Source organism: Aplidium turbinatum, chromosome 2 (assembly GCF_918807975.1).
Source record: "Aplidium turbinatum chromosome 2, kaAplTurb1.1, whole genome shotgun sequence".
Lineage (NCBI taxonomy): Eukaryota > Metazoa > Chordata > Ascidiacea > Aplousobranchia > Polyclinidae > Aplidium > Aplidium turbinatum.
Window position 1 is genome coordinate 4,026,054 of NC_137473.1, and position 23,964 is coordinate 4,050,017.

The 23,964-nt window shown below is 38.1% G+C and overlaps 1 protein-coding gene across 1 annotated transcript; it reads left to right on the forward strand.

Annotated features, from left to right (window-relative positions):
• Window positions 1-578: 578 nt before the first annotated feature.
• Window positions 579-21,590, forward strand: LOC145785866 (cubilin-like). The gene is made up of 10 exons (XM_082597576.1): window positions 579-591; window positions 1,733-1,929; window positions 4,505-4,670; window positions 7,699-7,877; window positions 9,734-9,860; window positions 11,146-11,345; window positions 13,035-13,197; window positions 14,365-14,546; window positions 20,942-21,077; window positions 21,376-21,590. Exons 1-10 carry the CDS (start codon window positions 579-581, stop codon window positions 21,588-21,590), a joined length of 1,578 nt encoding a protein of 525 aa, XP_082453702.1.
• Window positions 21,591-23,964: the final 2,374 nt, after the last annotated feature.

A 23,964-nucleotide genomic window follows, 5' to 3' on the forward strand; every position in this document is an offset into this window, starting at 1 on the left:
ACCTTTATTCAAGGCGCTGAAATAAAGAAAGACTAAACAAAAAATTTAAAACAGAAAATATTCGAATAAGATATGCTTTTCATATGACATTGATGTGTAGTTAGAGTGACAACAATTCTTGTTGCACTGCACCTGCGCTTTGTATCATAAATCTGCATTTATGATTAAACAACGGCCGAGGCAGTATGCCCTCATCCCAGTAGGTTATAGATCTAACAATTAGATAGATACAAATCAGATTGGCATTGTTCCTTGTTTCCTGAACTACTCCTCCTCATTCGTCGCGTCTCCATTGTCTTCCTTCTCGTTATGCTCTTTTCCACTGACACGTTAGAATGGATTTATTTTAACAATGGAATGAAACGATAAATCATAGGAAGACAGTTTCCTATCCTATTGTCATGTAAAATAGTCAACTAGTACAACAAGGATGATGTTTTAACGGTATTTTATTTCGGTGAATATAGGATTACCAACAGGTTCATCTTTGGCGAGATTTACGCTTATTTTGGGCTAATTGGTAACCTTTGAGCAAAATGAGGCTATTTTTTGTCTTAACCATTTTTATATGGTGGTCAATGAATAAAGCAGGTGAGAGTTGTATAGTGCAAGCATTATTTTGTTGGTTTTCAATTTAACATCAAAAGAAACACGAAGCAAGTGGTTTCTAAAAGTTCTTGTGTTGTGTAATCATTTCTTTTTAAAAAAAGACAAAGTTTGTTGAAAAAAATTGTTATACAATGAAATTAAGCAACCAATTTTGCTTCAAAACAAACTAAAATATTTCGAAAAATTGGCGTTGTTTTGAAATAGTCTTTGTTTCGTAAAGGCGTAAACGAAGACAAAAAATTTCATTCAATAAAAATCGCCTGATTGCGCAAAAATTTGGAATACGTTTGATATTTCCAAAGTTGTCTTGTTTTCTGTAGAACCAGATGAGATATGTTTTCGAGGCAAAACTAAATAAAAATCTGTACTGAGACACTGACACGATTATTTTGAAACAAAACAGACAAGAAGACTGTTTATGTCGAAACAAAATAGTTCCAAAACTTTTCTGATTCGAACGGTCCTAATTCAAAGCAATCAGTCTACTCTTGTGAAATGGTTCTGATTATTTTTTATTTTTTTTGTTTAATTTTGGAAGGAAATAACATTCTTACAATCTACTATCATAAAACTAAGCTTTCGGAGTAGTCTCATAGCAGTAGCGTAGCCAGGAATTTTGAAAGGGGGGGTTTTGACGACCCACGGGCCAAGCCCGATGGCGTGTTTGCGTGAGATGACACCCAGTGGCGGGTGGTCTGGTGAATTCCCCCAGAAAAATTAAAAAAATTACTTTAAATTTGGTGCATTCTGAGAGCATTTTCAATAAAAATGTGGCTATGAATATTCCTGTAAAATGGTGCTGTCAGGTGGCATAGCAAAAGGATAAGATCATGTTTTCTTCGGCATTTTTCGGAAATAAAGCTAAGTCTTTATGTTTTCTACTTGTTAATTCCTGGCAGAGATGTTTGAATGTTTGGTATTGGCAAAACTCGCTCTTTTAATGCAGTTTTGTTTAAAATTAGGCAATTTTTGTTTAGACTGAAAGCATCATTCTTAAGCATAAAGAGACTGAAAGCATCATTCTCAATATCTTGACGTCACACGCATGCCAAAGGCAGAAGAGGGTTTGTAACCCCCCCTTGGCTACCCCACTGTTTCATTGAAATTATTATTTTTACTTCAGATGCAAAATGTGGCCAACTGACGGTAACACTAAATCAACTGGACGAAAAAGTGTCTTTAGAACAACCGTCCTTTCCTGACGACAGCAGTTCGTATTTGGATTGTGAATACAAAATCTCGGCTCCAAAGAATTCAAGGATCCGTTTTCGGATTTTAGATTTTGGAGTTCAGGCTTATGGAAGTTCGTTTTATATTTGGGTAAAAATAAATGTTCTTGTAACAATAAATTACAGTGAACGTTTTTCATTTTTGCTTTCGAAACGAAAAGTTTCAAACAAAATCATGAAGATTATTTCAATCAAAAAATTCAGTTAAATCTTCTTGTTAATGAAAATCCGCTTACATCATCAATGTGTTTATTGGCATATTAAAGATATACCGGAAAATACACAGATGTATGTATCGATACCAGTATTTCAGGCCGATGGGTTGTCGTTGCTTTTGGATTTTTATTTTTAATCTAATTTTTATTTAGCAAAATGTAGAATAATAAAATTTTGGGTTACTAAAACCAGATCAGTGTGCACTGTGCAACATAAAGAGATGTACAATTTGAATCAGATGTCTGTAATCATCAAACATGGTTAATGTCGACCGGGATGAAAATAAACGGCAGGAAGGCTTTGTCACCATCGACACTGAAATCACTGCTCGAATAAGATTTAAAATGCGTGATTTAAAAGTTATTGCACATACTTTTTCCGTTTAGCATGTGTCTCGCTACCCTGTAAGCCAGACAATCGATTTTAAATTGTAGTTAATTATGTAGTACGTAGAATTTGGCTTTAGCGGTATTTCGCTTAATGACACTTTTCCAAAGGTTCCTTCAAGTGTCACTATAGGAAAGTTCTACTAGTGGTAGTGTAGGAGACCAGTTTTAATTTGGTGGCATTCCTGTTAGCAAGATGGTGGATGGTGGATGTTGGTGGATCCACCTCCACGTACCGTAATTGCCTTCACATCTTGCCTCCTCATCGACCTGTCTGAAGCTCTTTCCAAGTCCACCTTGCTGCTTTTCTCCTCAACTTGCTTTTCCATGTTTTCTTGTGTCTACCTTGTTTCCTACGATTATCTACTCGCAATTCCACCTCTCAAAACATCATTTTCATGCTTCCTCAAAACATGCCCATACCACCTCACACCAGTCGCCTTCGCCAGCTTATCAAGATTCTCGTTCAGCCCAAGCAAGTTTATAAGTCAAGTCTGCTTTCATTATTATTATGCGATTATTGCAATTATTATGAAAATCATTACCAAAAATGACGTTTTATTTTGTTTATAGGTTGTATAGCCTACGTTAAGGTATTTTTTTAAATTTTACATGTCGTAACTTTGATCTGCACAGGGGTGCTAAAATGTGACAATTGCTAAAAAAACCATTATAGACCAAACCGCATTAATCTTCTGTTATCATTACAACTTGAATGTAAGTGTAAAAATGTTAATAAATCTATGGAATCGACAAAAAACAACTTTACGGTACGCAATAAATTCACGATATGCAACAACGTCACAATACGCAACAACGTCACGATACGCAACAACGTCACGATACGCAACAACGTCACGATACGCAGCAATGTCACGATACGCAACAATATTATGATACCGGTACGCAACAACAATTTGTGTTATTTTGACTAGAACACATATTGGCACATAGCACATTATGATGACATCATGCGTATGTCATTCTGTTAGATTAAGTGCTATTGTCAGCAGAAATGCAATTTCCGGAGGAAAGCTCACATTCAGTCCAGGATTGTTTGCTACAATGCAAACTATATCTCTCTTAGTCTTACGGATAATAATCAGAATCGATAGTAATAATTAGATGATGATATATTTTGGCTCGTTGAGATATCCCTGTATAGCTGACCCAGCTAGCAAAATGTGTCCTTTTTACATAGACTCAACATCTGCAGACGTTGAATCAATGTAAAGTGGATGAAATTCGCTAACTGGAGAATCACAGCTATACTTGTGGCCCCTGCTAGAGTATGCAAACCTAAAACACTTCTGATTGGTTCCTCTGGTTTATTTTTCTTGTTAATCAGAGGTAAAAGTATCTAGTTGAAGCTGCCATTTGGCAGGCACGTTTTGCAGACCTAATCACTTGCTTTATGGATCTAACTTGATGAAGTGCGCCAGATAGCGGAGTTTGACACAACAATTTTGGTGAAATAAGAAATTATGTTCCAGTGGTTTACCTACAAATAGTCCAGAGAATGTTTGAGATCCAGTTAGCTAGACGTTGACTTTTCTAACGGTCAAATCAATTAGTGACGTGCTTTGGGCAACTATGGTGCGATCGTTATGCTTGTTTTTGCTCAAGGTCTTCCAGTTCCGATGTATGATGGGTAAGGTGAAAGGCATAAAAAATCTGGTCTTGATAATTTTTTTACTTTGCTTATATTGCAAGTTCTCTTGTTTTCTGAGCTAATTTCTAAAACAACAAAATATGTTGACTTGGCTGTTACAGTGGCGACAAAAACAGCAACTTCTAAATATCTAATTTTCGACAAGTCAGTAAAGATAAATATTGTAAGAAAATAACTACCCTCTTTCAAACGTTACTAGCTTTTTTCAATTTATTTAAGTAAACATATTATATGTGTTTGAAGTACTATATGGAAATTCAAAATGTTATTGAATTGACACAATAACGACCCTAACATGAAAACTACAACAAAAGAATAACATTGTAGGCTACTGCAGTTACTGAGGACTGAGGTGATACATTTTATAAATGATTTTATGGCTTATTTTTCAGTTCTTCAATGGATTCTCAACAGCATCCTCTGACAGGTTTCTGATATTGTCCAAACCAGATCAAACCGGTTTGATGCAGCATTCAGGAAGCAATGCAATGACTGTAAATCTGCGAGTCCCGAAATCCTACACCTACACTGGTTTTCGTATCACTTACATGGCGATTGGTAATTGATTCTGTGGATGGTGGCTGTATACTACTAAATTAAAAAAGCCCTCTTATTTGGTTTGATTTTGAATCTTAATTCTCTCTGACATAGCCTTGATAGGTTATTTCTGGTAGTTTCGCATTCTTGTAGCTTAAAGGCTTTTGACGCAGGGCCGGTTACCGAGATTGGCAAACTGAAGTTATCCGATTGTTGAAGTCTTGTTGCCAAGAAATTATTCCATCCATTAGATGCCGCTGAATGGAGAACAGTCCTTGAAATGTGTTGCTCAAACGCATGCCCCGAGAGCCGAACCAGCGCCGTTTGATCTTGAGGCGGGCACGTAACCACTGTAGCTTCAGCGTCTGTGCTTTGATATTTATTTAACTTTCTTTGTTTTGATATTTCAAAATTTTTTAATTCCGTTCCATTTATTTTTTGTTTGCAAAGTTTGTTTATTTAATGTTTTATATATTTGCAAGTTTATCAATTTAATTGACATATTTTAAAGCCTTTTTTATTATGCTTTACTTATTTCTGTTTCAATGTTTTATTAGGTTTAATTTTCTCAAAACTGTAAGATTTTCAAATTAGTGTCGTCACATTGGATGCAGTTTACCGTCTTGCCCACCAAGACAACAAACCAGTCGCTTTTTGCATTGATTCAACGTCTGATTTGTTGTTTGGGCAGCACCTAGCCTTACCCAGAACAACCAATTGACGTTTTTTAAACCATGTTTAATTACTGTATGTAAAGCTTTGGTAGAGAGTTTGCTTTGTTGAACCATAGAGAAATAAAACAGAGTAACCTTAATGGGTTTAACCTACTTTTTTACACACAAAAATATAACATAATTAAAATAAACTCAAACGTTTTCGACACGTACGTGTGTCCTCATCAGGAATTAAATCTGCAATATACATAAAATGAAAATTCGTAAGATAAATTTGACTTTGCACTATAACTATAACGACACTCTGGACTGAAAGCACAAACTGAACAAAAAACACAAGAATGATTACGAGTAAATTATGCGGTGGGAAACAGATAACATGAGGTGTAAACTGCAGGCATTGGACAAACAATTAGAACACGCGCAAAAGGAACGATGCGCCACAGGCGAAAAGTGCACCAATATTTTCAACTGAAGTCGCCTACCCCTTTGCTCTTCATCGAATGTTGTGTATAAATTTAGTTGTTTGCGTGACGCAAACCAGACATACATTGGTATGTTAACCAGACATTTGTTGGCAAGGACCGGGGAGCACTTAAACCCAAACCTAACAACTAAAAGTGCAATTAAAGAGCACATCACCTCTTGTGAAACGTGCACTGACAATGTCTCGATCGACCAATTTAAAATCATCTCTCGAGGCAGATCTGATTTTCAGACTGATCATGGAAGCCTTAAGAATCAAACGTAACAATCCATATCTCAACCGGCAGTTATTCGCTTGTGGCTCATCGTTCCTTTTACGTGTGTTCTAATTGTTTGTCCAATGCCTGCAGTTTACACCTCATGTGATCTGTTTCCCACCGCATAATTTACTCGTAATCATTCTTGTGTCATTTGTTCAGTTTGTGCTTTCAGTCCAGAGTGTCGTTACAGCTATTATAGTGCAAAGTCTAATTTATCTTACGAATTTTCATTTTATGTATATTGCAGATTAAATTCCTGATAAGGACACACGTAGGCCTACGTGTCGCAAACGTTTGAGTTATTATGTTATATTTTTGTGTGTAAAAAAGTACGGTATGTTAAACCGGCTAAGGTTACTCTGTTTCATTTCTCTATGGTTTAATTATGTGTTTGCAAGCAGTCATCCCACTTACGAGATTACACTAAATAACGAATTACATACTGCCCAATGCCTAATTTCTATTTGAATAAGCATTTTCTGACGATCTCGCAAAGAATGAAACAGGCTGTAAAGGCTACTTTGATAATGGTGATTCAATCTACTTGAATTAGCTTTGCTTAGCATTGTGCTTGGCATTGAACACTCTTTCGTAGTATTAACATATACCAACTTTGATGTCCCACATATTTGTATATTTGTAACGAGTTTGACATTTCAGTCTCATCAAGTATTGGTATCATTAGACTCTCTATAGTCTATACGAAATCAATAATTAATGTTTCTTATTCTATTACTTCGTCACCTGATGTCGCATTTCTCGTTTAGTATAAAAGTATTTACAGAATCTCGTTCTGTCTTTTTGAAATTGAAACATCTCAATAGACGTGTTGCTGTCGCTTGGCTATCTGAGTGAATCGCCATGTGCATTGCGTAATCAATAAATAAACCTTTCTGAAATGGTGTCCGACGTTTTTTTCGTAAACAGTTGTTCGTAAAGCAATTGTTTGTAAGCAATTCTTCGTAAAACAATTGTTCGTAAAGTTAATTCTTCGTAAAACAATTCTTCCTAAACCATTTTTTCGTGCATGCAGTTAAAATTTGATGTATACGAAGAAATGCTTTACGAAGAATTGTTTTACGGATTTCATTTTACGAAAAAAAGTTTACGAACAATTGTTTTACGAACAATTGCTTACGAACAATTGTTTTACGAACAATTGCTTACGAACAATTGTTTTACGAACAATTGTTTACGAACAATTGCTTTACGAACAATTGCTTACGAACAATTGCTTACGAACAATTGCTTACGAACAATTTGTCTATAACCTTCTGAAATTCAACCAGAGCATTTGATCTATGTAATCAGGATGATTTTCGTCTTCATCATCTCCAGTCGTTAGCCGACAGAAGACAGCATCTCATCAATATCCTTCTGCTGCTTTATGTTAACCGTTGGTGGTAATCCAGGTCTACCGCTTCTGTTACACACCTTCCTAGTTCCTACTAAATCATAACCACATGCTATTTAGCTGTGTCAAACCGATAGTCTTTGAGCATAATACCAGGGTTCTAATCATTCAACCATAATCTCTTTAAAACTACCTAACTTAGCCCAATTTTTCCATTTATTCAACGTACAGCAACTTTTTACAAAGACGCGTAAAACTTTATTTGTTCTCCACAGCCTCGTGCGGGAGTCGACTGGAAGCCTGGGAGGAACCACAGAAACTGACGTCACCAGGTTTTCCTTTCAGGCATTTGCCGAACCAGATCTGCCTGTGGACGATTATAGCAACTTCAGATCATGTAATCGAAATATCTGTGGATGAAATCACAAAGCGGTCTTGTTGCGACAAATTGCAGGTTAATTTATGTGTAATAGGCTACTAATTATTACCGAAGGGGTTCACAAGTGTTTGTACGCAGCGATTTTATTTTAGGCCTCCATTATTAGCCCATATCCTCTTGGCGTCAGTTTTAACTGACGGCGCAAAGAGAATAACTCCAAGCATATCAATAATGATAGGAGTCCAGTGTTTGGGTTAAGTGGTCAAATAGTTAGCTAGATTTTTTATGATTATATTAGCACAAAAACTGGACTCATATCGGCATCAGTATTCAGTATGAGTGGAATATTTTTTGCGCCGTCCTTTTAAATTATTGGTTGCTTATTTAGGCACTTATTCAAACAAACTCCAACAAAAACATAATTACCGGTATGCTTTTCACAATACATGTTATTGTATTGTTTTGTCCAATTTGGAATTATGCTCTCACGAAAAAAACAGCTTCATTAGTGCAATGCGTTTATTCATTATGGACATAAACTCTTACTTTAGATCACTTTGAACTTAGATTACACTTCACAATGTAGATATTAATGACCTGTTTTAGCCTGATGCTGTGAGTTCGCTGTGGTAATAGCGAATTGCACAAGCTTTCGGAACACCGTTCCCCAGTCATAGCACATGAATGGGGAACTGTGCTCCGAAAGCTAGTGCAATTCGCTATTACCACAGCGAACTCGCAGCATCAGGCTAAAACAGGTCGTTAATATCGTTATCACAACAATTCAAAGCCGACAATTCAAAGCAGACAATTCAAAGCCGATGATACAAAGATGAAATTTTAAGGCAGGGATCTCTGAATGAAAAGATCTCTGTTCTTCAGAGATCCCTGGGTTAGGGTTAGGGTTAGTGTTAGCATTATTGCCATTATCGTAAGTAAATTATCGGCTTTGAATTGACGCATAACCATGAATTTCTACATTTGTCAAGTAAGGAACAATCATGCTGCTAAAAGTGAAAATCAATCTATTAGATTACACTATTTAGACTCTAAACCAGGGGTTCCCAACTTTTTTTACAACGTGGCCCCTTTTGAAAATTTTGAAAAATCAATGGCCCCCCTTAATTTTTTCAACCGATTGAAAAAATTAAGAAACTTTATTTTAATTTTAAAAAAATTGTTTATACAGTAACCGGTAGTTGGAATGATAAAATGATATAAATACAACACACAATAAACATAATAGTACATTAATTAGTTATTACATTACATATATGCAGTTAATGTGATGGTTGATGAGCTTGTTTTTGCTCTAACAATGTCTTAATTGCTGGTTTGGTGGTGGAAAGAGCAAGCCGCATGTCATGTTGAATATCCAAGACACTGCGCTGCTTTGTCTTCAGAAGTAACATTGTTGAAAACCCACATTCACAACGATATGTTGATGGGAAAGGCAACACTCAACAGCAATGGCATGACAATTTCATTAAGCTTAGGGTACGATTTGCTTAGTTTTGCCCAAAATGTGGTCAAACTATCCTTCTCAAAGCTCAATCGGGTTGCCGTCTCTTGCAGCTTCAAAAGTTCGCTTTGCGCATCATCATTTGTGTCTGGAATATTAGTAACAGGACGATGCAAAGGATCTTTTACTAGTATAGTAGCTTGATCTGGTATGTCAGGGAAATTAAAAAAATTCTTATTTATCAAATTTTTCCATGGCCCCCTTGAAAAAGGCTCATGGCCCACTAGGGGGCCATGGCCCACAGGTTGGGAACCTCTGCTCTAAACGATCGTTTAATATTTGCGTGTCTCTCTTTTTAGCAAACAAATATACCTTGATTTGTATTGACTGTACGCACGCAAACGTTAACTCCTTGTGAAAAAAGAACTGATTTTATGGGTTACCGTTTGAGTTTCGATGTTCTTCTTAGATTGTGGGATCGAAAACAAACTTGTCGATCGGGAAGAGCTACACATCTTCGGGTAAAACTATGCAAATCGAATTTATCGCCAACAGCAGCATCGGTTCAAGCTCCTTTGTGCTTTCCTATCGGTCAGGTTTGTGACAACGAAATAAGCCAATTGCTCTCGCAAGGCTTTGTCCAAAGCATTTTATCTAAATACGTTCATTCTTTTTACAGTGGTGCAACGTCTGTAGACGTTAAAGCAATATGCAAAAGGCGAATTTTGCTGGATGAAATGTGACTTTGTCAAGTTTTTGCCGGAGAAATCACTCATACGCAAAAACAAATAAAATTGAATAATTACACTAAAACGTTCGGCCGTGTGGTGGAAAGAAAAGACATCACATTACAGTATGATGGGATGCAAACCTTCATTCATCAAAACTGAACTACTTCAAAACTAGCTTTACTATTTTCATATACTAATAAGTGAAAAAATAAGAAGGTGAAAAATTATGGAAATATGTTTAAAAAAATTCTCTTAAAAGCGAACGTAGCTTTGCATTCTCTTACATAAAATATTAAGTCAACGTCAGTGGCCGATCCAGAGAGGGGGGGGAGTGGTTGGCTCCTAAAGCACAGAAAAGTAACTTTATTCATGGTGTATCTGCAAATCGGACTAATTTAGACTTACACATCATTGCCTTTGGTTGAAATCGCCCCTCTTCCTCAAAAAAAATCTACTTGCTTGATCAGCTTCTGGTTAAAAGTAATACCTTAGTAATGATCAAGTTAGTATGTTCATCTGTTTAAGATTGATGTTGTTGCGTTATTTCTTGCACAAAACAGTGAAAAAAGTTAGCGCTATATATTATATCTCAAATCAAAATCAAACTCAAACTCACAGAAGCAAACTCAAATCGCAGGATTGGTCTTTTTTCGATTGATTTCAACAGCCGATAATATAATGTAAAAAAAACAGATTTTATCTAGCTTGGCAGCATTTGGTTGAAGCATCACTAATGTGATAACAATGAAAAAGAATAAGTATAACAAATGATGCACTTTCTTCTTCAATTTTTTTCGCTTTTTTTGTCAAACTGATAAAGACACTAAAAGTTTGATAAAGCTTTGGTAGAGAGTTTCCTTCTAAATTGCAGATTTTGCTTCTAAATTGCAAAATAGCAGATTTAATTCCTGATGAGGACACACGTACGTGTCGAAAATGTTTGAGTTTATTTTAATTATGTTATATTTTTGTGTGTAATAAAGTATGCTAAACCTGCTAAAGTTACTATGTTTTATTTCTCTATGATTCAACACTAAAAGTTTACTAAACTTTTAAATCCAGCATTTCTTCTAACGGTTGACCGAAGTGTCTCGTTCAGATTTATGCTGATCAAATTGATTATGTTCATTACGATATCTTGCCGTTTCAGAGCATATCTGTAAGAACAAGAGACTAATAGCACATGTAGATGCCAAGCAAACCTTTCGCGGACCTGCCTTTCCAAGCCAATATCTTTCAATTTACTTATTTTGCTGGTACACCATCACTTCACCACAGGCCACGCGCATTCAATTCTCCATCGATAGCTTTGAAGCGAGATATCATTATCACTATACCGTTTCTCTTTGGGTATGATTTTGGTAATTTGTTTTATGTTCATAGCAAATAGCTGACACAACACCCGCATATGCATCTATGTAATATATACATGACATAGGCTACATACTTCGAATTTTGTAAATACTTTATAGCAGGGATGGCCAAATAATTTTGGCCATGATCCACTACCGCTAAATCTGACAACTTAAGAGATCCACAATAAGCTGAAGATGTGCATTTTTCCTTTTGTATCATACAAAAAACATGCAATTATTTGGGTACATCTAAAACAAGGCGTCATGATACGACATATATACATAATTTGATTAAAAATCAGTGAATGAGTGTGCTGTAATGAACAGGTCTGGTATTAGTGAGAAAAATGATGAGTGGGCTTTGATTTCACAATAGGCTACTATCGAAACGTGGTTTCCTGCTACTTACAGCGATTCTTACAAGTTCATGAAGATGAGTATTTGTAAGTCGTGTTCTATGGTTGTTTTTCAAAAAATTTATGGTGAAAACAACGATTCACACAGGTAAGTGGAGGCAAGGCAAGTAAGTAGTCTTCTAGCTAGCCTAACTGTAATTGGGTACCTTTCCAAACTTACAGGTGATGACCAAAACACATTTGAGTTTGAAATAGAAATCTCATCTCCTTTGAGACTAGTGCACAGCTCTATCTGTATTTGAGGCACCAGTAATGCATACTCACCTGTAAGTTGGGTTTTCCAACTGCCATCAACATCAGTGGACAGTGGATGTGACACAAAGTCTATGACTGAACTGATTGCATAAAATTCCTTGAACCTACTTAAACACTCAGTGTTCAACTTTTCCAGAAATGTCACAAATGGTAGCAAATCAACATCACAGCAAGGCTTTTGGAGAGTCACTTTCAAGCATGGGAAGTGGAGCATATCTTTGGCGACATCCGCAATGAACAGTAATAATTGTTGCGTGAATGATTTCACTGCGGACCACATTTGAACAGTAGCGTGACCTTTGCCTTGTAGCTTCAGATTCAAATTGTTCAGATTGGCAAAACTATCAGCAAGAAAATCTAGACTGCACAGATTGGCATCCTCAAGCAGAGCGCTGCTTTGACCCTTTTCATTCAAAAACAGTATCAATTCTTTACGAAGGTCCCACAGCCTACGCAAGGCATTACCTTTACTCAACCATATCACATTATTGTGTGTGAGTCAAAATTTTTTCAAAGCCAATTTGAAAGATCCACAAAAAAGGTGAAAAGATCCGGAACCGGATCGCAATCCGCCATTTGGCCATGCCTGCTTTATAGTCTACGAGTATACCAATAACCTAAATAAAGTTATTAAACTCAATCACTTTAGTTTTGACAGCGACTTTACGTTTCTGGTTCAAGTAACAGTTTATATATTTAGTTCAAATGTTTACATCAAATAAAGCTACTACTTTCTGGGGACCATCACAGGGTCCTTATTCAAATAGAAAGGGCCTTCTGATGATCCCCCTTTAAGAGTGAAACAGGTTGTAGAGGTTTTAGAAAGCAGTAACTAAATCTGATGTAATTTGCTCTGCTTGGCTTTTTGCTTGGCATTGAGCACTTTTTGTAGTGTATTGAAAGTATTTATTGTTCAGTTCAAATATTTTGTATTTATTGCAAGCGGCACGTAATTGCACGTGCATTTTTGCTGATGTTTGTGATATTGTAAGCTTACCTTTTCTCAATTCCAGTTCTATAACGGCCTCTCCAACAAAGACGAAAGGTTTCTGGTAATAGACAAAAGAGTCTATGTATCAGTGACTCGTTTCTCCAAGAGCAACATAATGGGAATTCAATTGAAAGCACACAGAAATTTCTCGTACAGAGGATTTCAGATAACGTACAAAGCAATAGGTATGCATTAAACGTGGTGAAATGAAATTATTTTATGAAGGATGCATTTCTGGTAAAAATGCAAAATCAAAAATGGAGTCTATTTATAGCAGAAGCTTATTTTTTCGGGACATTTTGCTCGAATGAATCGTCGTCGTCGTCGTCGTCGTTCGTATGAAGCAGAATGTAAATATATATTCAAAATCACTCGAATGAATAAAAACTTGCAATGTCATGCAAGACATTTTTATAATCAACTTTAAACAAGAATAATGGCCAATCTTATCTTTGTTGCTGTTAAAAATAATGTTTTCTTTTGGCTAAAAAATTAATCAAAACCTCTGGTAATGTCTACATGTGGTAATATCACAATAAGTCCTGGTTTGCTACACCGGCAAAAATTTATTAAAAAATTTGACAAAGAAAAGGTAAAGGCAAAAAAAAATATTTCTGGTAAAAAATGCAAAACCGAAAATGAAGTCGTAAGCTAGGCAATTCATAGCAGAAGCTTATTTCTTTATAACATCTCACTCAGAGCACGCAAAAACTTGCAATGTCATTATTTTTCATTTTCAATTGTGAAACGAGCATAATGATCAATCTTATGTTTGTGCAGTTAACAAGAATTTTTTTTTATAGAAAACTTGGATAAAATGTATTAAAACCTGTGGCAATGTCTACAATATGTCTGGTAATGTCTACATGTTTGGTAATGTCTACATGTCTGGTAAAGTCTACATGTCTGGTACGTAATGTCTACATGTCTGGTAATGTCTACAGGTCTGATACCTAACGTCTACATGTTTGATAATGTCTACATGTCTGGTAAAGTCTACATGTCTGGTACGTAATGTTTACATGTTTGGTAATGTCTACATGTTTGGTAAAGTCTACATGTCTGGTACGTAATGTCTACATGTCTGGTAATGTCTACAGGTCTGGTACCTAACGTCTACATTTCTGGTAATGTCTACAGGTCTGGTACCTGATGTCTACATGTCTGATAATGTCATGATAAGTCCTGGTTTACATCATCCACAAAAATTATTTGCAACAGTGGCACGATCCCATATACGGGATCGTGCCACGATTCACACTAGCTAAAGTGTTTCATTTTTGGTTTAGTTTGTATAAAACAAAATACTGATTTTCAAATAAAAAGTCTTTTAACTAACTTTTTTACACCAGCGGCGGCATGTGGGGAGAGATTGTCGGCAGGTGGCAGCAAAGGAATTATTTTATCACCTGGTTACCCACAACGACACTTAGCGGATCAAGTATGCACGTGGTATATCTCTGCACCAACTGATCAACATATAAAGTTGTCCTTGCAAAACGCAGATAAAGAGCCTTGTTGCGTCACATTTCAGGTATTGTGCTAAACAATGTTTATTCAAAGCCAAGCAACAACACGGTGTTTATTTTGTCACAAAAAAACTGCAAACATTTTAGGCGATACATCATCAAACCATCTTCGAAAATAATAACATCTTTCAAATGCCCGACTGTAATTATTATAGTTCAGGCCCTTAGGGGAATCTTTAGGCTAAACGTGTTACACGTTGTTTTTTTGCATATTTTTGCAGTTGGTCGACCCAAATTTAGTTTTAGTGGGTGCCGCAACTTTTTGGGTCACGTGATCACCCCCAAATCGGGGATTTCCCCAGAAATCACGTCTCAGCTCTTTTTACGGCATTTTTGTGCCACTACATATTTGATTTTTGCACATTTTTACTTAAAAAGCACACACAAATAAGTGAGACAAAACAAACACAACATAGTTTGACTGATGACGTCATTATGGCGTCATCAAGGTTTCTTTTGATTTTTTACCCAATTTTGGTCGTTTGCTGTTGGTTTTAGTTGGAGTACCGGTACCGGTTACTAGAACCATTTCACAATTCCCAAAAGTAGTTTCGTCATGATTGCATCTTTTATGACGTCATCATTACATTATTAAGACTAGACAACTTGAAATTCAGGAACCAACTGTACGTTTGTTCCGAAAAAAGCGATCAACTACTATCATTATAAGTTTTACAAATGCTTAAAATTTTGAAATTGCAACCAATAACAATAATACCAGTACAGTATGACGCAATAATGACGTCAGCAAGGGTATAACCAGAAAAGCAACTACCAGGGGTGAATTTCCCTTTTAGCCATGCCACTTCAAAATTTAAAATAATATGTAATTGATCTACAAATCAAATGAATAGGCCTACACGACACCAGATTATGCAATGTCTGAATCTTAACACTGTCAATTCAAGATGAAAAAACTAGCGGTTTTCTTCCTCTTTCGTGATCACACGAGGAAATCTCAGACATGTCCAATGTTTGATTGCTAAGAGCTGTATCTAACGATGTAACAACAATCGTAGACAAGTTTGGATCGACTGAAGTTATCACGGCTTGTTGAACCAGTTGATGTAACGCAGTTTTGTTTGTGTTATTTTTCAAAAACTTAGACCAGTTGAGAGGAAGACGAGTATTACTTGTGACAGCCGCGTAACATCCAGATCGTTGCTTGTTTCTTGCAGAAGATTTGATGTTATTTTTCAGATATACATCGTAGACAATGTCAACACGATTGTACTTTGCTGCCTTGCCAGTAACGTAAGGGATAACGATTTAAAAAATGTATTCTTCAAATGTTTTCACATTACCTCTAGGTTTTATTATTTGCATGAGTGCTGAACCGTCTATGACATAGACGTTGCAACTTGGTACAGTACATTGTGGATATTCAAAACGTTCTAAAACTGTGAGGAGAGCCGATTTTGTTGTAGATCTCAAAGAACCGTTTGCAGATAATGCTATAGGGTACAATGATACTTCGTGCTTGAAGAACAGCTTTGAAGAACAGGACAGCAAGCATCTTTGCCACGAACATAGCTTGAAACAAACACTCTATGAAGAAGGGATGATTTATATTTGACTATGGGTTGTGTGTTCTTCTTAGGTGTTCGCGTTTTGCCGAACAAGTCTAACGATACTTTGGTTATTGGTTCTCCAAAATTTTCATCTTCAAGAAAACTGGAAGATCCAAACGATTCAAATTTTGTTTTTCCAAAGTTATGAAGGTTTAGAAGCTGTTGCACACCTTCATCATTGGAGGCTTGCCTTGAGCACATTGTCAAAATTTTTCCAGACGAGTCGGTGAAAGGGTTGCCAAGCTCTTCAAACGTTTGTACCAAACAAATCAATTCTTCACGAAACCTCTCGTGATAACCTTTACTTTCTTCGTGATGTAGCCATTGGAGTTTTTTGTCACTATAGCTAATTTCATCATGAAAGTTTGTCACCGCTTCTACAATCATTGGTTGAGAAATCATTCATCCTTTTAAAGCTTCTTCGTTTTGAAACAAATCTATAGTACCTCCTTTACCTTTAACAACAGCATTGCACTGCTCATGATTCTGGTCAAGTGCCATTGCAGAAAACCTCTTATCGGATTTTGTAACCACAAACTTCCCTTCAGCAAAATGTGTCTTCAAAGTGGTATCAGTTTGCTCAAATGCTTCAATATCACGAATGTGAACTGATGTCCAACGAGCATAAAGGTGATGATTTAATGCAAAAAACCTAGGGAAAATGCTTTTCAGATACTTGCAGTACATTTTCCAATTTTGCGTTTTTTCCAATTTTGCAAGTGATGACCCGATAATTGCTAACCGGACAGACGTGTGCTAGACAGGTTCCCCCAGTCCCAACATTGACCCTCGCTTATCGCGGCTCCAACGCTCACAATGCCTGTCCCGAGCAAGCCTGCTAAGCGATGGAACTTCAGAATGGCTAACTGGAAGTACTACAGTCTCCTCAGCAACGAAGCCACACAGTATATCCCATCCCCACACGACAACAACGTGGTAGAAGCCTACCAGGACTTTTGTGATGCAATAACATCAGCGGAAAAACACTCCATCTCCGCGGCCGACAAAAGAACGACATGACGTGCTGAGATAAGGAGTGCGAAAGCCTCTACTCCGACTTCCTCCAAGCCCCCCAGGGCAACGATACCAACCGCTCAGCCATAGCCCTGTTGGTAAGGCTGGACTCAAAGAGGAAGGATTACTGGACAGAAGCTGTTGAATCAATCGAATTCACGCACTCCAGCCGCATAACATGGTGTACATTGAACAACCTAACTGGTAGATCACGTGCCTCTCAGCAACAATGTCCGGTTTCAGCAAATTCCATCGCCTCACAACTCGTGGAGAATGGGAAATACAAATCGAGAGATCGTGAATCAGACAGATCCGTCTTACAAGAAATGAAGGACCTCTGGAGGGTAAACCCCAGACGGCAACAGTATCTCGGGTGAGTTCACCCCTGAGGAATTTTTCGCCGCCCTTCAGCACATAAAACCAGGTAAAGCCACGGGCCCTGACCACCTATGCCCAGAGTTGATACTCCATGTTGCTGCCTCCTTAAAGTCCTGGTTAAAAGACTTCCTTTCCTGCTGTCTGCGCCACCTGACAATTCCAAGAATCTGGAGAAGAGCTCTTGTGGTTGCAGTTCCTAAGCCGAAGCCCCCAGGGGATCCGAAGAGCTACCCCCCAAACTTACTGCTCTGCATTCCTTTCAAGATCCTCGAGAGACTCATCTACGCCCGTGTCGAACCAATAATAGATCTGAAGCTCCCCCGTGAGCAAGCTGGCTTCCGACACGGACGATCAACCGTAGATCAGGTCACACTTATGACCCAAGACATTGGGGACAGTTTTTCGGCTAAGAAGAAGGCTGGCGCCGTGTTTGTTGATCTCACGGCTGCCTATGATACCGTATGACATAGCGGCCTTACCTGCAAGTTACTCCGTCTGCTTCCTAACAGACACATGGTCCATATGATGATGGAACTTGTGCAAAACCGCAGTTTTACCCTCACAACCAGTAGCGGTCGTCGAAGCAGACTACGCCGACTTAATATCGGCGTCCCACAGGGCTCAGTCTTGGCTCCTCTCCTGTGGGGAGCTGATGCCAAAACTCTTTGTATTGCTACCCTAGCCCTTGTTCATTCCACCTCTGAGTACTACGTCCCAGTCTGGTGCCGTAGTTCTCACACCAACCACGTTGATACCGCCATCAACGATGCACTGCATACTGTGACTGGATGCCCGATCCCCGTCCACCAGGGATGTCCCTCGCAAGGCTTGCGTGGGTCAAGCTTTACCGCCTGCGAACTGGCGTCGGCCGTTTTTGTTGGGACATGCACAAGTGGGGCCTGGTTCCTTCACCAGAATGCGAGTGTGGTGCCACTGAACAGACCGCAGACCATGTCATCCACCACTGCCTAACCCACCGGCCTCCACACGGTGCTCATGGTCTGAGGGTCCTGGACGACGAGACTGTTGAGTGGCTGATGATTTCCTGCCCTCCAATCTAGCCTGGAAAGATCTGCTCATACGCCGATGATGAGTAGTTTTTTTGGTAGTCACATTCATGATAGGCCTATCACTAATCAACCTGTATAAAATACTGGTTATTGCCTACCTACCATACTAACCTGTACGAAAAACATCTGGAAAAAAATCACAAAACAAAGTTATGACGTCATTCATGATGCAATGCTGACGTCATATTTGAAGAGAGAATTATTTTAGCATTGGTAACTTATTGTAACCAAAAAAGTAACACCAATAACAAACAAGCGACTAGAATAAGAAAAAACAAGCAAAAAATTGATGTTATGACGTCACAATGACGTCATTAATCACATAAGTTTGGGTGATTTTTATCTCGTGTATTTTGTAGTGGCAGTCAGTCCAAATAAAAAAAAATAACGTATCTAATTGCATAGAAATGCCGTGAAAAGAGCTCAAAATTGATTTGGAGAATCCCCGATTTGGGGGTGATCACGTGGCCCAAAAAGTTGCGGCACCCACTAAAATTGAAGTTAGATTTATTAACTACAAAAAAATGCAAAAAACCAACGTTTAACACGTTTAGCCTAAAGATGCTTATTTTTGCCCCTAAGGGCCTGCACTATTATGCAAATCCAAAAGCATTTGCATTTTTCCCTCTTTTTTGTATTGTGATAGATGCCATGTTGTTGCGTGAACTGTGTTGCTTATGGACCAGTGGCGGATCAAGTTTCAACAAAGAAAAGTCTTCACCTAAATAGTAGCCTATTGTGCAATGAAATTTGGAAGTTGTTATCCAAGCTTATCATCATCCTTTGTTTGTCCAATCTTTAGTAACCTACATGAAACCCTTAATTTGCCTTTACTAGCAGGGGTCTGCCAGCTTATACAGCCCCCCTTGCCATGCTTTTTGGCTGTTAATTTTACCCAGTTTTCTTCACTTACCATATGTATTTTCTTACCAACTCTAGTCATCATACAATGACCTTTCAATTTTCTTCTTCAGATAGAATATTTTTGCCATATCTGGAATCATGTCCTCAAGCTCTTCCATTTAATTACTAGTCTTCTCTACTTTACATAAGTTATTCAATCGCATTGATAGCATTAGCATTAGTATTTGCAGGAACAACACTTTTAGGCACCAATTTATTTCTACTGCAAGTACAATTTCTACTAATCCCACTTGTCCGCGTGTTGATGCCCTCAGCCGTGGTCCAGTCGGGTCAGCTTCTTTTTGGTCAATTTGTTTGATTATACGACCTGTTGCAATTTATTCTTTTTCTACAATTCATACTGTGTACCACCATTCCGCATACGGCACACCGTTAAAGGTTACGACACAAAATACTCTAGTAGTATGGTTACGGTAACGTAACTGAAAACTGCTTTATTTTTCTTTTCTATTGGTTTCCTTTGCCTTCTGCTTAATCAATAACCATCCAGAATATTGGACGCGTAGATTGTGGTGATAGCAAATCTCAAATGCAAAACAATTCTTATTTTACCGTATTTACCAAAGCAAACTCGCAGCATCAGTCTAAAACAGGTCGTTAGTATCGACATCGTAAAATAAGGAAAGATCATGCCGCTAAAAGCGAAACTTAATCTATTGCGTTTCTTATTTTATTCATCATTGTTAAAAAGATATTGTGATAGGCTACGTGCCATTGGTCAGTTGATGAAGCGTCCGATTTGTGCAAGAAGAAACAAAACAAGATCGCACAATGTTGGTTCGACTCTCGGGGTGTGCGCTTAAGCAATGCATTTCGGAGCTGCTCTCGATTCAACGGTACTAAGAGGTTAAAATAATTCACAACAACAACACTTCAACAAAGCGGAAATTCACTCAGTCGAACTCAGTGGCCGGCCTGCGTGACTGGTTCAAAGCCTTTACAAGTATTCCAAACAGCCAGGACTAAGCTTTGGAGGACGTTTTTCAGTCCGAGGATAAAGATTCCCACATTCAGTCAATCGCATCTATGTTTTACATCAATATGAAGTCCACGTGTAGCGGAGACAACGTGTTTGTTGGTTTTTGTGAGGTTGGGCAAGCTGACTTCTTTCTGTTCCACTCTACAGACTCTGCTGTTAGACATTTGCAAACGTTCGATCAAAGTAAAAAGTACTTGATTATTGTTGTCTGGTGGTACTTACTGCGCCGTTGTTGGCATGGAAGTGTGATTGTTTTATCAGACTCGTCACCTTTTAACGTTTCAGGCAAATAACTACAAGCAAAAGTTGTCATTTTACATTGATTCAACGTTTGAAAACTTTGAATGTAAAAAGGACGGATTTTGGTCGCTGAGAAGCTGAATTTTCTTGACAGCAAATAACTTTTAATTACGGTACATTCGATAAGATGCTTGCAACCAATAACGCTATTCATTTAAATAAAGGTAGTGGATTCTAAGAAAAATGCCGCTGAAATGCTGGAGAAAAACGAATACTTTTCACTTGGAGACAAGGTGGAACTGACCTTTATTTCGACCAGAAGCATTGTTAGAAAGGAATTTCGAATATCTTACGAGTCATGTAAGTGGTCTTTTTCGTGTATTAAGCTTAAAAGGATCACAAACAAGCACGAATAAAAGATGTAGGCTCACAGCCCCAAGTGGAGCAGCATCAGTTCATCAGCATATTCACTGTGATATAATAAAACAAATCTCTCTGTGTGTCTGTGACACAAGTTTATTAACAAGATGTTTGGCTTTGAGGCTACCGCTTATTCTAAAAGAGTAGAATGCACATTAAGAAAATTTGCTGACAAAGCAACTTATTTCGCGGACTAACTTTTTTTCAAATAAAATAAATTTTTAAAGTTTTATTGCAGATTTCTGTGGTTACAAAGCATCAGCAGTAAAACGTCTTCAAAATCTAACTTCTCCGGGATATCCTATGCAACATGCAGCTGATTTGTCATGCTCTTGGGATATCATAGCTCCCCAATATCACCTTATTGAAGTTAAAGCTCGGTTCGTCAGCAACGAAACTTGCTGCACTAGCGTTAAGGTGAGAAAAATGAATTCATTGTGTCAAGCTGATTAGAATAAAGTGTGAGGAATAATTAGAAAAAAACGTTTAGTTTATGATAATTAGTTTCGTCGAATCTTTTGATGAGAGGTGGCGCGTTCAACAGCAAGCCAAATATTTTTTTGAGACTTATTGATCAATTTGAATAGCTTTTTTGGTTCCACAACAATAAGAAGCTAATCCAATTTAAATAGCTACGAATATCTAACATTCAGCCTAGAGCAGTGGTTCCCAACCGGGGTGCCGCGGCACCCCGGGGTGCCAATTGCAATGCTCAAGGGTGCCGCGAGATATTGCGATACTGTGGCCCAATCTTTATTTTAACTTTAACCCGTTAAGTGCAGAATTTATTCATTTATTTTAACTCTAATCCGCGGTAAGCCTTTGTTTTCTCGCCAAGGAAAAACAGCGTAAAAGAGATTTTGACTCGTTACTGTTCTTTCGATAAAAACGTCCGCCCGATAGCTCAGTGGTTACGCGCCCGGCTCAAGATCACGCGGCGCTGGTTCGACTCTCAGGGTGTGCGTTTGAGCAACGCATTCTAAGGACTGCTCTCCATTCAACGGCACTAAGTGAATGGAATAATTCCCAGGCAACAACACTTCAACAATCGGAAAAACTTCACTCTGCTAATCTCGATAACCGGCCCTGTGTCAAAAGCCTCTACAAGTATGCGAAACTACCAGGAGTAACCTATCAAGGCTTTGTCAGTCGGAGGATAAAGATTCAAAACCAGCCAAATTAAACGCATCATTAGGCTATTGCCAGGTTTCATGGTTTTATTTTGCGTTTCACGGCGCACAAATTCGAATTGCAGTGATGGATTATCAGATTGTGTGAACCAGCACGATTATTAAATTGCACGATTGTTTGCGAACCACTATAAAATTAGAAACATTTGTTGGATAAGAAGTTGACGAGTTCTGGATAAAAATTTAAAATTAATATCCTCGCGTTTGAAAGAAAGCTATTGTGCTTATGCTGCAGTTTTCCACGTTATAGCCCACCTATGTGAGAGTGGATTTTCCGTATTAACGAACATAAAAATTAAAAAACGGGAACAACTGCTTATAATCGAGGAAGAAATGCGGGTGGTTTTATCGAATTTGCCCCCCCGATATTAAGGGACTTTGTACAAGAAGTCAAGCCATAATTTAACACTGACTTTTGAATAAATACGTTTATTTACGCGCACTATACTGTGCATTGTGTAACATCCATTTATTGAGTTTTGAAAAACTAAGAAACGAAGTGTACCTACAAAACACAAACCATAAATATAAAGCGAACAAAGTAGATCTGTTTCACACAATGAGAAAACTGAGAACTGAGCGCTGAACTGAGAACTGAACGCGAACTGAGAAAACAATCAACGTGAAGCGCTCTAGGCACAGAAACCAGAACGTAGGAACATATGTAGACTAAACGTAATTTTACAACATAATTTTTACAACATTCTTCCCTCCTAAAACGTAACGGAATCGCCATATCGTAGTGGTGGGACGCCTTTGTTAGTTCGCTTGGAACGTCTGATGTTTGGGTTTACGTCGTCGCACTCTAAACCGAAGCTTCTTGCGCTATCATCAGAAGTATCGAGTCCAATGTTATTCGGGTCATTGCCAACATCCAAAACTGATTTAGAGAACTCAGCAGCTTCCAATGTGGAATTATCCGTGACGAATGGTTCAGGGCAAGGAGATTGATCCGGTGGGTCGTCCGGGCACGGCGTTAGGTCTCTTAGCGATACATTTGATTCTCTTCCATCTGGAGATTTTACAGTTGCATACATAGGATTGGCATCGGTTAGTTCGACCCACTGAACCAGATCATCGCTCTTTGAACCCACAAAATTGCGCAGTAACACAGGGCCGGGTTTCAATAGCCAAGACGGCAGTGATAATCCAGTTGGAGATCGCCGGTCGAAACGAAAGAACAACTCGTGCGGTGTAGCATTAGTTGCAGTACACAGCAACGTACGAACAGAATGCAGCACAACGGGTAGCACCGTTTCCCAACGACTAGGAGGTAGATTACGAGATTTCAATGCCAAACGTATCGCTTTCCAAATAATACCATTGAAGCGCTTGACTTGCGAGTTCCCGATGGGATGATAAATAGAAGAGCGACTGGTGGCAATGCCTCTGCTAGTTAAGTAACTTTTGAATTCTCTAGACACGAAGCTTCTCCCGTTATCAGTGTGTACACAACTAGGGAAACCACACAAAGAAAATAGATTATCAAGACACTTAATCACCGTTTCGGTGCACATGTTTGAACACGGATAACAGAACGGAAAACGAGAAAATTCATCCACTATTACGAGCAAATACACATTGCGACTACTGGATGGTAATGGTCCTTTAAAGTCAATCGATATGCGTTCGAAGGG